We start from the raw sequence: 14,491 nt of genomic DNA on the forward strand, positions 1-14,491 counted from the left end.
GGGGGGGGGGCGGGCGCGCGCTGGGAAAGCCGGCACTTTGGCGACACTCCCTAGGTCGTCGGGCGGCGGGCCCGAGCCGCCTCTGGGCGCCGGGCGGGTGGGGGGACTCCCTTCGGCGGGCGGGGGCCGGGGGGCGGGCCGCGCTGAGCCGAGAAAAGCGCCGGCCGGAGGGCCCGCGTCTGGGCCGCCTGGGTGAGCGCGCCGAGGCGGCTGCGGTGCAGGCTTCCAGGTGGGTGTGGGTCCCGGCGGAGCGGGAGTGCGCGCTGCGGACAAAGGTCCGGAACCCCGACCCCAACCTCACCTCCCCATCCGGCGGGCAGGCGGCGCTGGACTCTGGGGGCGGGCCCCGGGCCCCTCAACTTTTCCTGGATCCAGGGCGTCGGCAGTGGCTGCGGGGCGCCCGGGGCTCGGCCGGGGTAGGGAACCCGTACCCAGGGGAGAGGGCTTCCAGGAGACAAAGGCTCTGGGCGCGGGCCGGGGGCCGGCGCCTCTGGGGTCTTTGTGCGGACACGTGCATCCCGCGTTTGCGGGTCTTTGTAGATTTGGGTCCGGGGATGTGCATCTGCGTGCCCCTTTGTGTGTCCGTGGCTTTGTGTGGCTGTTTAGTGCCTATGTCCACGTTTTGTGGGCCCGCGTTTGGTTGTGGGTGTGGGTGGGCTCATCGTCGTGTGTCCGCGTACGTGGTCTGTGCCTGTCGACGTGTCTGGGTTGGATGTCCGTGGAGTGTGTGCGCGCTGAGAGCCAGACACCACCCAACTCCTTGCTCCCCTGCTGTCCACCCGGGCCCCCGACTTGACTTCAAACTTTTCAACTGGTAGCCCCCGCCCTCCTCCCGCGTCAGCCGGGGCCGGGGCGGGGGGGTTGCAGCCATCCCCTCTTTCTCCTCCTGGGGTCCTTAGAGCGGCGAGGGGGTGGGATAAGATGGGGCGGGGGGTCAGCCGGGGCGGGGGGTCAGCCGCGCTAGGGGACTCGCCCTGGCCGGGGCTGGGCGGAGCGCGCTGGACACCCCAGCCGACCCAGCTGGGAGAAGAGAAGTAAGCGGTCAGTCCTAGGCTCCCGCGGCCGGCGGCGGCCGGGTGTGTGTGTGTGTGTGTGTGTGTGTGCGCTGGAAACGGAAGAGGAGATGGCAGCCGGTGTTGCCAGCCCCGCTCTTCTCGGAGAGAGTGTATGTGACCGAGAGAGACGTGTCTGTTTGGCGAGAGGCCGGCCCCAGCCCCCGGCTCCGCTTTGAGATCCGCTCTCGGTCAGCGTCCCGCCCCCGCCGGGTGGGGGGACCAGCCCTCGGATCTGGTAGGTGAGGAGGCGACGGCCTTTGGGATCCCGGCACCTACTGGTTCCCAGTGGGACAGCTATGAGCCCACAATACGGCTCTGGGCGAGTTGCTCAGACTCTCGGGGGCGCAGTCACCCTGCCGTCGGTGGGTGCGAGAGAACTCCCCTCTGGGCGCCGATCGTGCAGTCGGGATTACCCGCTCTGCGGAATTCGGAAGGAGCCGTGCCGCCCACACTTGGCCGGGAGGAGGAGGTGACTCAGGAACTTCTCCGATCCTTCTGCCTGCTCTACCCTTAAGATTAGTCCAGACTTGTGGAGCCTAGGTCTGACCAAGAGGGAGTCCTCAGCGGTGGGAGCCTGCTGAGCCTTTGATGTGGAGTCGCAGAGATAGCTCTAACACTATCCCTCCCTGTCCTCTCATCCCCTACCCTCGTCTTTAACGCGGAGTTTTGGGGATGCTGCAGATGTGAAGGAGGGCCACAAGCCACTCACCTAGGAAGGAGGCAACTGCTGGCGCTTTTTTCCCCCTTTCCGTGTCTCAGTTTCCCTTCTGGAAAGGAAGGTGTTGACAACTCCCCTCCCTTTCTGTTGTGGCTGACTGGTTGAGACCCCAGAAACTGGAAACACTTTGATTTTTTTTTTTTTAAGATTTTTTTTTTTAATTTATTTGGCAGACAGATCACAAGTAGGCAGAGAGGCAGAGAGAGACAGAGGACACAGGCTCCCCGCTGAGCAGAGAGCCTGATGTCCAGCTGGATCCCTGGACCCTGAGATCATGACCTGAGCCAAGGGCAGAGGCTTAACCCACTGAGCCACCCAGGGGCCCCAACACTTTGATTTTTGGTGCACACCTCCATTCTGTCTCCAGGCAGTAATTTGCTGTATTGAATGGGGGGGAAGGGAAGGTGGCTTTGAAGTTAGAGAGGGATGAAGTGAGGTGGGCCTGGAGCCCCTGCAGCCTGGGAAAGGGAAGGCTGGGATGCAGCAGCGGAGGGAGGCCAGGGGACTGTTCCTGGCAGGCAGGAAGTGTCTTCCACTGAGGAAACAGCACTTTGTGGCTGTGTATTCTGAAAACAGCAGAGAGGTGGTCAGCATTGCAGACTATCAGATTGGAGGTATGTGTTGGTGTGGGCTGGGGACCAGAATTCTGCTGGGAGGGAAGGGAGGGACCCCATATGAGGGCCTTGAATGCTGGGCCTAGGAGCTGGGATTTGTACCTGCAGGTGGTGGAGAGCTGCTGGAGAGTTTAAGCAGGCATAATAGGATGGGCTTGGTAATTCCAAGAAAAATTCCTCTGGCTCGAGGGCAATGCTGGAGACTGGCAGGCCAGTCTGCAGGCAGAGTTAGAGTCAAGAACTTAGATTTTACTCCCACTTTGTTTCTTCCTGGCCCTGTGACCTTGGGCAAGTAACTTTACCTCTGATTCTCAGTCTCCTCATCCTTAAGATGTGAGTAGTAGTAATTCCTGTCTAACTGATCTGTTGTGAATGCCAGATAGGATGAGGAATGACATGTGCTAACAAAATGAGAAGAGGTTTGTGGTATGCCTTCCCCTGGGGCATTGCACTGACAACGGAAGGCAGAGACAGCTTCAGCTGTGGTCCTAAACCTGATTCACCACCTGGCAAAGCCTGATGTTTCCTGCAAGCTTGGGCCAGATTTGTCCTCACTAGCAGCGGGAAGCTTTTCGTCCAGGACATTTCATTCATCTGGTTTATCCCCTTTCACGTGGCCAGGCCCCACATAGGAGATGGGCAGGACACAGATCCGAAGACAGTCAAGACCACAAAGTGTATCATACTTTGCTATAAGCAAGCAGCCCAGAGGCCACAGGAGCCTAGGGGGACAGTGCATGGTAGACAAAGAAAAGGAGGGCATCTCTGTCATCTCATCATCTTCATCAGAGGAAACAACCTGTGCAAAGGTGTGGGGCCCTATTTTTGCCCTAGAGGCAAAATAGGCTTCTGGTCTGGCAAGCCATCTTTGTGTGTTGCCACATAAAGTGGGAGCAATGGTGAGGTCCTAGTCTTCTGTTGGGATTGTACTCCGGTGACCAGTAAGGCTGACAATTGGAGGCAGGAGGCCAGGAACAAGGCCATTGTAGCAGTCCAGGCCAGGAGGCCTCCCGAGCTGAACCTGGGCAGGGCAAGATCTCTGCCTGGCTTGGGGGTGAGAGAGGGGAAGATGGGGACCTACCTACCCAGGGATAGCCACCAATTCTCGTTCTGTCCTCATTCTGTCACAGGTGACACACCTGTTTCAGCCTGCTTCGGCTTCTGCAACCTTTCCAAACCCACTTCCCAAGTCCCTGACAGGTCTGGTCAGCATTTGTAGCCCAGGCTGGGCCCTGGATGGGATTCTTTAAACTCTGCCCCTGCTTCACCTTCAGATCTGCTGGTGTCGCAGCTCCTTTTTCTTTCCTGGTCCCTGAAAGCAGGAACATTAGGGGGCAAAAACCCACCTGCTGTGAGCACCAGTGCGTGCCTGGCCTGGGACTGAGTCTTCTTCATTTTACTTTGTGTAATCCTCCCAGTGACCTGCTGGGAGCAATATGAGAATTCTCACCTTGTTTTGTTACAGAGGAAGCCTCTGACTCAGGGGTGAGGGCACATGCGAGCCCCCTCGCAGGAGTTGCACTGTGGGGTTGGAGCACAGTCTGCCAGGCTGGAAAACCCATTCCTCTGCCCCATACTGCCTCCCTGTGAGTCTATACGTGCTGCCTCTCACCAAAGGGGACTTGGCAAGCTTCAGAAAGAAGAAAGAAGACACGCTGGACAGAAAAAAGTCTTGGGAGCCTTGCCCATTCCCCTGTAGATCATCCTCCTCCAGCAAGGTTGCTGGGCCCAGCTGTACCAGGAATAATGTCATAGAGGAGCCTGGGCACAGAGTATTTGGATCCTGAGTCCAGCCCTTATCCTCACTGGCTGTGTGACTCCAGACAGATCACTGAACCTCTCTGGGTCTCTTCATGTGACTGTAAGAGAGACACGTGCCATCTAACTTGCCGAGCTTGCAAGGTGACCAAACAGATCATAGTTGAGAAATCCGAAAGGTCGAGAGGTGTCCTCTCATGCAGTGGTAGTATTCTGAATGCCTAGTACAGTGTCCAGTGCTCTGTGCCAGCCCCAGTGCTCTGCCAGGACATAAAAATCCATCTGACTCCATCCCTGCTCACAGGACAGACAGATAAATGTAATTACAGTCCAGCATGACCAGCTCTAGCCATTGCCTTCACGGGCCCTTTTGTAAGTTGAGTCTCAGCGGCATAAGGAGGGATTTCAAGCTCAGACATCTGGGTGAGAGACCTGGTTCCTCTACTACCCAGCTGAAGCAGGAGAGCCTCGTCTGCAAAATAGGGACAGTGACCTTCATGGTCAAGGACTGTGGTCCTTGGTCCATGGTCAAGACAGTGACGTAGAAGGTGCAGAGTAAACTGATGTGTTTGTACAGATGTGTGGCATTAGCGATTCTGTTGGGAGAGTCAGCCCTCAAGGACCTAAAATTCTTTCGGCCTTGCGTTTCCAGAGCTGACTAAGTGGGGGTAGGCAGACAGGATGTCCATGGAATTTCCACCTGGGGATTTCACTGACATTAGCTCAAGAGAGCTCCTGGCAGAGAGCAGCCTGTCTCAGGTGGGTGCTGGGACCCTTGTCCAGGTCAAGGCTAGCCTTCCGCCCACCCCATTCCTGTGCCAGGGGCTCCCTCTTGGAGTTGTGGTGAGGAGCTGGCAAATCTTTGGCCCGGAGATGCTGCAGTGTGGCTCCAGAGGCAGGCACCTGGAGCCAGGAAGGCCTAAGCCGGAACCCTAAGCTCTGGATCAGTTTCAGAGAAGGAGGAAGGAGTTTGGAGCCTGGCCAGCCGGGGCCAGCACACTGTCCAGAGAATGTTAGTACAAGCAGTCACAGACCTGCTGGGTGCCTGGCGCTGCACTGGGTCCTTGGATGGAGTAACATGGTCATTGCCTTTTGGAAGCTTCATAAATTATCGCCATCATCGACTACCAAGCATGGAGCTCTTAGGATGTGACAGATGTGTTTCCCACACTCTCCCATAATGCTTTGACTAACTGTCTTCTGTCTTCATTCCTATTGAAGACACTGAGACCCAACAAGGTTGATACTTGCCCAAGGCACACAGGCACGGGGCTGGCCTTACACCTGGGTCTGACTCCAGCCATTGAGCCTGAATTGCTGGCCTGTTCCTCCCCCCCCCCCCCCCAACAGTGTCTGCCGTGGCCTCCAGGCCTGGCTCCAACCCCAGGAGGGGGAAGGGACGAACAGGTGAAGAAGGCGAGTTGCTGCCCCAAGCCACCCATGCTTGAAGTCAGGAGCCAGGCAGATAATCACAGGAGAGAATGTAGTGTGCACCCTAGGGAGGCACACGGATGGCGGGAGAGGCCCCGGCTGGGGGATGCGACTCTGGGGCCCGAGTGGACAGAACAGGCTTTGTTCCGCAGGCAGGGCCACAACAGGCCAGGTGGATGCGGGGGCCGCTGGCCACAGTCAGGTACCGGGTCCTGGGCCCTGCTTTGCCATTTCCTTGTCATCATTACCAGTTACCCAGGATCTCTGGGGGACTTTCCACTTTCCCACCCTGAAGTATCCAAGTTTGAGGAAGAGCTGTGCAAGGGCCAAGAGTGGTTCAGAGCTCCTCACTGTAGGTTCAGATCAAGATGGGGACTCAGCTGGGGGAGGGGAGACTGTGGGGACAGCGTGCCTCCGTGCCAGGGTGAACTTGATATCTGTAGGCAAAAGGAGAGGTGGGAGGGTTTGGGGAAGGGGAGTGATGTGGCCACACCTGTCCTGGGGGCTGTCTGAACAGGCCCTCGCTGTCACAGTAGAGAGAGCTGCCTGGAGTCTGTTAGTAAATAGTCACACAGCTTTGTCGTCTGACCTCACAGGGCCATGGGCCAACTTTCCTTAGAGGCACAGTGGCCTTGCCCAGAGGACATTATGCTGTGTACCCCCAGCCCAAGGTGGGTAGTTTCTAAGCCCTTGTGTTCTGTAGGCTGGCTGACCAGTGTCTTTTATCTGCAGGTCAGGGTTTGGAAAAGAAGTGATGCATCTTGGGCCAAAGATCCTTTCCCTCCATTGCTTTCAATGGGGTCCACCTGTCTGCCTTTCCCTTTCTTCCCAGGGTCGGTCACAGGTCCCAGAGGGAGGCAGAGTCTGTACTGTTTTACACAGATGGGAAAACTGAGGCTCAAAGAAAGAAAGAAAAAACCATGAAGGTCACACAGCTAGCAGCACACTGGGCACGAGAATCCTGTTTTCCTGGGTGCAGGACAGATGGTAGCGATCTTGTTCCGACTTGTTCTCCTGTCTCCGCTGCTGGTCTGTAAGCCTTGTGAGGACAGGGACCTGGTTCCCCCCACTTCCACCCAGCATGCACCTCTCATGGTCTTGCTCAGTGTCCTGCACTTTGTAGAGATTTAGTAAATGCCTCTGGTACATGATGACCTCCCGAGATGCTGGGGCTGCTGGGCTGTACCTCTCACTGTGAAGCCACAGGAACTGAGGCTCAAGGAGGAGAGGGGACTCCTCCACAAGAGTGAGCAGACCAGGCTGGGGCTCCTGGCTGTCCTCCAGGGTCTGTATTGTCACCATGCACGGTCATCCTGTTGCCTCCCCTTCAGCCCCCAAAGAGAGGTGAAGAGGATGGGGGAGGGCCCTCGGAGGGAGGAAGCACAAGCACTCATCATCTGCCCATCAGTCATGTCCTGGCACTGTGGTCTCTGGTAGTCACAGTGACCCCTTGAGGGAGGGGTTGTTGTCTCCATTTTAGTGAGAAGATGGGCTGAGAGTGGAAGTCACTTCCACAGGTCGCCCAGGTTAGCACATCAACAGCTCCCAGACTTGTAGCTCCTTCAGAGCCAGGAATGGATCCCAGAATGACAGTTCTCATCTGAAGGGCCAATGCTAACCAGTAGGTAGAGGCCTCCCAGAGCACCATGTCAGGAAAAGCTCTGGGGCCCTGTGCAGGTACCCCCAGGCTGCAGTGCTGGGATTGAGCGGTGACCTCCATAGTGGATATGGCTGTAGGTCGGCTGGAAAGGTACCATCTTTCCATCATGTGGCCTCCACCCCCTGGGCCCTCATTTCTCTATGGGAATATTCTGCTTCCCAGTCTCATCTTCACTGAACCTGTCCCCTCTGAGGTCCATGGGACCATCATTACCATCCCAGATTCATAGTCTAAGGAACCAGTCTGAAGAGGTAAAGTGACTTGCCCGGTTCACACTGCAAGTCAGTGTCCAAGGTTTCTGGCTCTCTGTGAAGGCCTTTCCTCTCCACAAAGTGGAGGCTGGTGGTTTCTGTCAAGGAAACTCAATGAACTCAACATTATTCATCCCTTCTTCCATCCAGCAGCCCTGTGGAGAAACAGCATGCCTCCCAGAAAAGAACTGCTCTTCCAGGGGGTGCTGATAAGAGCTTGGACATGTTTCATGCATGTGCTGAAGGAAGGAGGAAGAGAGATGGGTCAGGCCCGCCTGCTGGCCCCCACCCACCTGCTCCCTGTCTTGTGGGGAAAGACAGGGTAGCCCACACTGCAGTCTTCCAGTGTGCTAGGAAGCCTGCCAGGGGCCTCACTGCCACCATTCTAGTTCATGTCTTCCACAGTCCTGTGAGCTGGCTATTCACATGTCCATTTTACAGATGGGGAGAGTAAGGCTCAGAGATTGTGGCTAGCCAAGATCAGAGAATGCAGAGGTGGCCATGGTCTTTTAGGAGGCTCTGTTAGTGTGTTTATCAGTGTGTTTCATGTATATTTCTCCTGCAGGAGAGGAAATAGGGGGAGAAAAGGAGACTAAAACGTGTTGAAATTGCTTAAAGTTCTACCACCTAATGAAAAACTACTGTGGCATGGATATATTTTCTTCTGGACTTCCAAAATTAGGATTTGGGTTGGTTGTGTTTGTTTTTGTTTTTGTTTTTAGTGCACAGTTAAGATTTTCCTAGACATGCAGTCTATCCTTATGATACCTAGCATTATGGCATCGGCCCCCTCTGTGAAGCCACAGACTTTTTTGAGCATGATTTCTGTGGCCTCTGTAAGGTCCCTAGGAGACTTCACCAGCCATCCTGAGTGGGCTGGGAAGCCCTAGCCTGGAATCAGAAGACAGGAGGCTGAATATGGGCCACCATCACCTCACGGGGGTGCTGTGGACAAGTCACTGCACGATGGGTCACAGGCTCCTTATCACTCCAGGGTAGGGTGGCACACCCCATTCTGGGGCCCTCGCAGCATCTAAAGAGCAAAAAGGCCTTTTGTAAACTATAAACAGCTCACGCCCCTGGCCAGAATATTCCTTATTTTCCCTCAGTCTCCCCTCTGAGAAAGTTCTGCCTTCCCCTTGGCTCTTGAGGCTTTTGCTAAGGGCTTGGAGCCACAGTGCCGGGCCCTAGCATCTCTGAGACACTCGTGTGCAAAGTCACCCCTCCTTATGTTACCCCAGAGGGGATCTCCTCTGGGTAGGACAGGGTCATGGACTCTTAGACACCAGCCCACACCTCCAAAGTCTTAAGGCAAAGGCATCTCAGGGGCTTCTCCTTTCTCTCCATTGCCTGGGACACCCCAGAGAGGCCTCTGGGCTCTGCTGTGAGCTCATGAAAGCCCAGGGCCACTGAGTATTAAAGACCGTGGAGCCTGGCCTGAGCACTCTGGCCGCTGCCCTCCTCCTTTCCCAGCGAAGTACAGAAGTGCGTGTTCCACTTAAACCGAACCAGTTTGGAGATTACCAAGGCCAGAGTTCAGTTCTCATCCTCCATGTCCTCTAAAATGGATCCAAGATGGCTGACCTTCTGTTGTGACCGCAGATGTGGGAGCAAATGCCAATCCAGCACTGGCCCGTCTTGGGGACCGGCTCAGACTGCCCCCGTCAGCACTTGCCACTGGGAATGTCCAGGCCTAGCACAGAACTGGGCCCCCGGCAGAGGTGGCCGCTGCGCAGGGCTGGGGAGGACCTTGTCTGGGGTGCTGAGGGAGCACCCACAAGTGCAGTTACACAGGTAGGTCTTGGTCTGTGCTCTTGCTCCCTTTACGTCAGCTGTCCTGCCTCCAGCAGCTGGTAATGACCACCTTGCCTTTGTGCCCAGCCCTTCCCAGTTTGCATTGCACTTCGGTGGGAGTTGAGTTGAATCACCTCCTGTGAAGAGGGCAGGGCGGGGATGACCGCCTTGCGGTGAGGAGGAGAGGCGGAGGCCTGGGGAGCGCCGTGAGAGGCCCCTGCTCTGGGGAGAGGGTTTGGGCTGTGTTCAGGCTGCGGGTTACATAAGCAGGAGCTCATGAGGGGCCATCTGGCATTTAATAGGCACATTGTATAATCACCTTTGGGAACCAGAGGGTAACCGCAGGGGCCTGTGGTGGGGGGTGGGGGGGGCTTGTTTAAACCCCAGGAAGGGTGCGTATGGGCAGATCAGCTTGGCAGGGAAGGTGGGGCTCTGAGTGGTAATGAACCCCTGGGGTGAGAAGCTAACCCAGCAGAACAAAGGGGGCCTAGAGCAACTCAATATTTTCCTTTTGGTCCCAGACATTGGAACACTCTGTCCCGCCTCAGTTGGGACCAAGCCCAGGATGCACCTGGGCCGTGTTTAATCCTCAAATTGGACTCTACAAAAGAAAGGGGTGGGGAGAGAGGAGGCCCACATAGGGGGAGACAGAAGAGCCCCACTTCTCAACGTCTCTGCCCGAGCCAGAGTGCGGATCGGATGGCTGCCCCCTTCAGTTTCATGTGTGGCTGGTAATGCTATCCCGCAGCTCCTCCCCACCCACCCCACCTTGAGGGCCAGTAGGAGGGTTTGTGGGGGAGACTGGGCAGTGGGGCAGGGCAGGGCCACCCCAGGAGAAGAGACCTGCTGGGGTGACCCTGGGTGCCTTCTGTCCCCCCAGGCAGAGTGGCCGCTATGTGGCAAGAGGGGGTAACACCAGACTGGGCAGTGAGAGGCCTTCCCTACTCAACCCTCTCTCAGCCCCCTGCAAGCCCCTCCCTTGGCACCTCTGTCCACAGAGCTGCAGTAGGTGTGAACTCCGACTCGGGTCACACAGGTGTGTGTGGGTGTGAGGAATGAGTGTGACAGCCTACGTGGAGTGCCTGGCATGGCTGACAGCTACTGTTATGATTGTACAGGGAGGGAAACTGAGGCACGGCATGTGTCAGGGGAAAAAAACCCCTCTTGGGCATGTCTCTGCTGTCCACCTCACCAGCCCTGCTGGGGGAAGCAGATGAAAAGAGGGAACTAGAACTGGGAAGGCCTGGGTTCTAATCTTGCCCTGCTTTCACTAGTTTGGGAAAAAACCCGGGTCCTCTCTGAGCCTCTAGTTCTTCATCTGGATAATGAAGGAACCAGCCTAGCTGCCCTCCCTGGGTTAAAGGAAGGGCAAGCTGTATTAGATGTGGGGAGGGATAGGGCAAGGGGGAAGGGGCTTGGGATGGGTGTCCCCAGAGCCCATCTGAAGTTGAGACACAGGGTCCCAAGTGGGAATAAGGATTCTGCCTCTGGAGGACAGGCCAAGGAGGGGACTCGGGACTAGGAACTCGGCTATTGTACCCACAGAAGGGGTAGGGTGGGGATGGATATTGCAGGTCCCCTTGCAGGGAAAGACTTCAGTCTCGGGGGATGGAGTGTGGGTCTCAGACATGGCCAAACCACGACAGTGAGTCATGCTTCCTCTGAACTCCATCCAGGTCCTTCCCCACCCTCACCCCCACCCCCACCCCATACATGTGGCCGAGCATGATTTTCCAAACCTTCTACATCTTAGTTGGTGTCACTGTGAGGGTTAAGGGGGACCGTGTCAGGGGAGCAGATAGCATGGCCCCCAGCACTGGCTCAGCAGAGGTGGATGGAGCACCCTAGCCCATCAGAGCTGGAGAGGCCAGCCAAAGACCCATCCAGTTCAGGAGGTTTCCAGCAGGGTGGTAAGCAGGCCTGGAAGGTTCCAAGGCCCCACCCTCACGTCAGCCAGAGCTTGGCTGCTTTTACCTGCCAATCTTTTTTAAAGAAAGTGTTCCACTGCTCCAGCGATCTGGCCTAACCCCTTCTCTGTACAGATGGAGAGACCGAGGCCAAAGAGGAGTGGGGACCAGGAACTGTATGAGGAAGAGCGTTTGGGGGAAGCATTCTGGGAGGACAGAACTGGTGGTGGCAGTGGTCAGCCATGCCTAGATACACTGGCTTATGGCTTCCGTGGTTGGGCGAGAACCGTCTGGTATGGGAAGCCTGCTGCCATCCCTCACCTGTGGCTCTCTTTCCAGCCCCCACCATGCCGTGGCCCCTGCTGCTGTTGCTAGCTGTGAGCAGGGCCCAAACAACCCGGCCGTGCTTCCCTGGATGCCAATGCGACGTGGAGACCTTTGGCCTCTTCGACAGCTTCAGCCTGACCCGCGTGGATTGCAGTGGCCTGGGCCCCCACATCATGCCCGTGCCCATCCCCCTGGACACAGCCCACCTGGACCTGTCCTCCAACCGACTGGAAACTGTGAATGAGTCGGTGCTGGCCGGGCCAGGCTACACCACTCTGGCAGGTCTGGACCTCAGCCACAACCTGCTCACCAGCATCTCGCCCACTGCCTTCTCCCGCCTTCGCTACCTGGAATCACTTGACATCAGCCACAATGGCTTGGCAGCCCTGCCAACAGAGAGCTTCACCAGCTCACCCCTGAGCGACGTGAATCTCAGCCACAACCGGCTCCGGGAGGTCTCAGTGTCCGCCTTCACGACCCACAGTCAGGGCCGGGCGCTGCATGTGGACCTCTCGCACAACCTCCTCCACCGCCTGACACCCCACTCTGCAGGGGCCGGCCCTCCCGCGCCCACCATCCAGAGCCTGAACCTGGCCTGGAACCGGCTCCGCACCGTTCCAGACCTCCGGGACCTGCCCCTCCGCTACCTGAGCCTGGATGGGAACCCACTGGCTGTTGTTGGCCCAGGCGCCTTCCGGGGGCTGGCAGGCCTGACGCACCTGTCACTGGGCAGCCTACAGGGTCTCCCGCAGCTGGCACCCTATGGCTTCCAGGAGCTGCAGAGTTTGCAGGTCTTGGACCTGTCGGGCAACCCGAAGCTCACATGGGCGGGAGCTGAGGTCTTCTCGGGCCTGGGCTCCCTGCAGGAGCTGGACCTGTCGGGCACGGGCTTGGTGCCTCTGCCGGAGCCGCTGCTACTCCACCTGCCCGCCCTGCAGAGCATCAGCGTGGGCCAGGCCATGCGATGCCGGCGGCTGGTGCGCGAGGGCGCCTACCCCCGGCAGCCAGGCTCCAGCCCCAAGGTGGCCCTGCACTGCATAGACACCCAGGAACCGGCTGCTAAGGGCCCCGACGCTTTGTGACAAATGGCGTTGCCTGGGGACACATAACAGACTGCCGCTCTGGGCTCCCTAGGGTCCTGGGTAACTTATAATTTTGTGTGCCAATGCCAGGAAGTGGGGGGACCCTGCCGGCCTCTGGGGCAGCAGCATTGGAAGAGAGCTGTGGGCCGAGGGAGAGGCTTTGGAGTTGGGCCCAGCACCCAGAAGCAAAGTCTGGTCCCTCTTTCCATGTTGTCCTCCAAACCATAACTAGAAGGTCTTCGATGCCAAACCAGACAGCCGTCCCTTGCTGTCCTTCCCCACTTGTCACCAAAGTGCCTTCCCTCAGGCCTGGGCCAACCTGATCCGTGACAGGAGGAGGGTGGAAGGGAGCTACTTCTGCAGGGTGGAGGTCAGGCCCAGGGCTGAGCATCCCCTGGGGCCCCTGGTTCAGTCACTCAGGGGCATGGGCTGCTTTTACGAGATAGCCCCCCTCTTTGCTCTGGGCACATGAGGCCCATCTGATCCTTTTCTTTTCCTCTAGGACCCTGGGTAGAACCTTAGTCATGGAAGGGACTAGAGAAAAAATCAAGTGCACCTCCTCAGGCGACAGATGAGGTCTGGAGAAGGAACATGGCTAATCGGAGGTACTGCGACAGAGGCTTGGCTGGCCCCAGAGCCCTGCCTCCCAGCGAGGCCCTTTGCACTTTTCTGTCTTCTCTAAATCATGCCCTCTGTCCCCTTCCTGGGCTCCCCCATCCAGCCATGTGTGCCCTTTCCCTGTCATTCCCAGGACAGGCAAGGGCCTCAGAAGTGGGCCTCTGGGCCCTGTAACCAGCCATGTGGCACAGGTTCAGTCAGCTCTCTGTGGAGCCTCTGGAAACATGAGACATGCCAGTCCCAACCCTACCAGTGTCCCACTCTGGCATGGGGTCCCGCAGCAACTGGAAATTCATCCATTAAGCCCTGACGCATACCACCTCCTCAGCAAGGAGTCCATGCATTCCCGGAAACCCCCAGGAGCCTCCCGGATTCAGCCCCCCACTGACCCTGAGCCCCATGGCCTGTTTCCCCCATCCATCAGGAGGCAGGTATCCCCATCAGAGTTCATGCTGTCCACCCCAGGTGGTGTCTGAGCTCCCTAGCCCTGGGCTCTGTCCTTAGTCTTTATTTTATAAAAGTTGTTGTCTTTTTAATGGTCTGTCACTTCAACCCCCCAACCTCCCCACCCCTGCCGGCAGGGGATGGAAATGTGTCATTTGTAAAAAGAAGAAAAGCATTGCATTTATTCACTTTTGTAATACTGTGTCCTGGGGATGCTTTGAGGGAGGAGGTGTTGGGTGGTAGCCAAGAGTATGTGGCCCATTGGGCCTCAGGGGGCTGGTCCCACAGAGATGCCCACAGAACAATGAGAGCTCTGTCCTCCCCCACCAGCCCCACCCTGCACCTAACTGGTCCTTGATTGAATAAACACTATAAAGTGTCCCTCTTTCCATCCTTCAACCTGCATCCACGGCCAGGTCTTGGGCAGCCTGTTCTCCCAGAAAAGCCCAGGAGCTTCGCAGGATTGGGACAGTGAGCTGACATGAGGGAGCCAGTCAGGAATGGGCTGTTCTTTCACTGTGGCTGCTACCCTGTCTAGCCATCTCCCCTCTCCCCACTGCCCCAGTTCCGTGATGTGTCAGGCCCTGGCACGCCTCTTGCCTTTGCTCAGGCTGTTCCTCTGGGGCCTTGTCCTTCCGTCATCCCCGCCACTCAACTCCTTCCCACTCTAATAAACTTGGTTCCTCCCTCACCTCCTCAGCCTTTCCCTGTGGTCCCCCTTCCCCCCTCCTGAGCTCCAGCAGTACTTGGTTTCTGCTTGGCATTTTGACTGCTGCAGGACCCTGACTCCCGTTTGCCTACTTCCAGTCCCCAGAGCTTGCTTCCAGCTTAT

At 57.3% G+C, this 14,491-nt stretch overlaps 1 protein-coding gene across 4 annotated transcripts; it reads left to right on the top strand.

Annotated features, from left to right (window-relative positions):
* The first annotated feature begins 130 nt into the window (after positions 1 to 130).
* TSKU (tsukushi, small leucine rich proteoglycan) lies at positions 131 to 14,040 on the top strand. Of its 4 annotated transcripts, XR_009406270.1 has the most exons (3): positions 131 to 229; positions 11,528 to 12,657; positions 13,100 to 14,040. XR_009406270.1 is itself a non-coding variant. In XM_059411390.1 (2 exons), the coding sequence occupies exon 2, from the start codon at positions 11,536 to 11,538 to the stop codon at positions 12,595 to 12,597; it is 1,062 nt and encodes a 353-aa protein (XP_059267373.1). In that variant the 5' UTR covers positions 131 to 229; positions 11,528 to 11,535; the 3' UTR covers positions 12,598 to 14,040. The 4 variants fall into 4 exon arrangements, 3 of the variants coding, with proteins under 3 accessions (XP_059267373.1, XP_059267396.1, XP_059267385.1); XM_059411390.1 differs by having other exon boundaries at positions 11,528 to 14,040; XM_059411413.1 differs by lacking the exon at positions 131 to 229 and adding an exon at positions 308 to 416 and having other exon boundaries at positions 11,528 to 14,040.
* The last annotated feature ends 451 nt before the right edge of the window (positions 14,041 to 14,491 follow it).

Source organism: Mustela nigripes, chromosome 1, assembly GCF_022355385.1.
Source record: "Mustela nigripes isolate SB6536 chromosome 1, MUSNIG.SB6536, whole genome shotgun sequence".
Taxonomy (NCBI): Eukaryota; Metazoa; Chordata; class Mammalia; order Carnivora; family Mustelidae; genus Mustela; species Mustela nigripes.

What these genes read in the sequence shown, in the direction of transcription:
- TSKU (XM_059411390.1), top strand. Translation starts at nt 11,536, where the DNA reads ATGCCGTGGCCCCTGCTGCTGTTGCTAGCTGTGAGCAGGGCCCAAACA.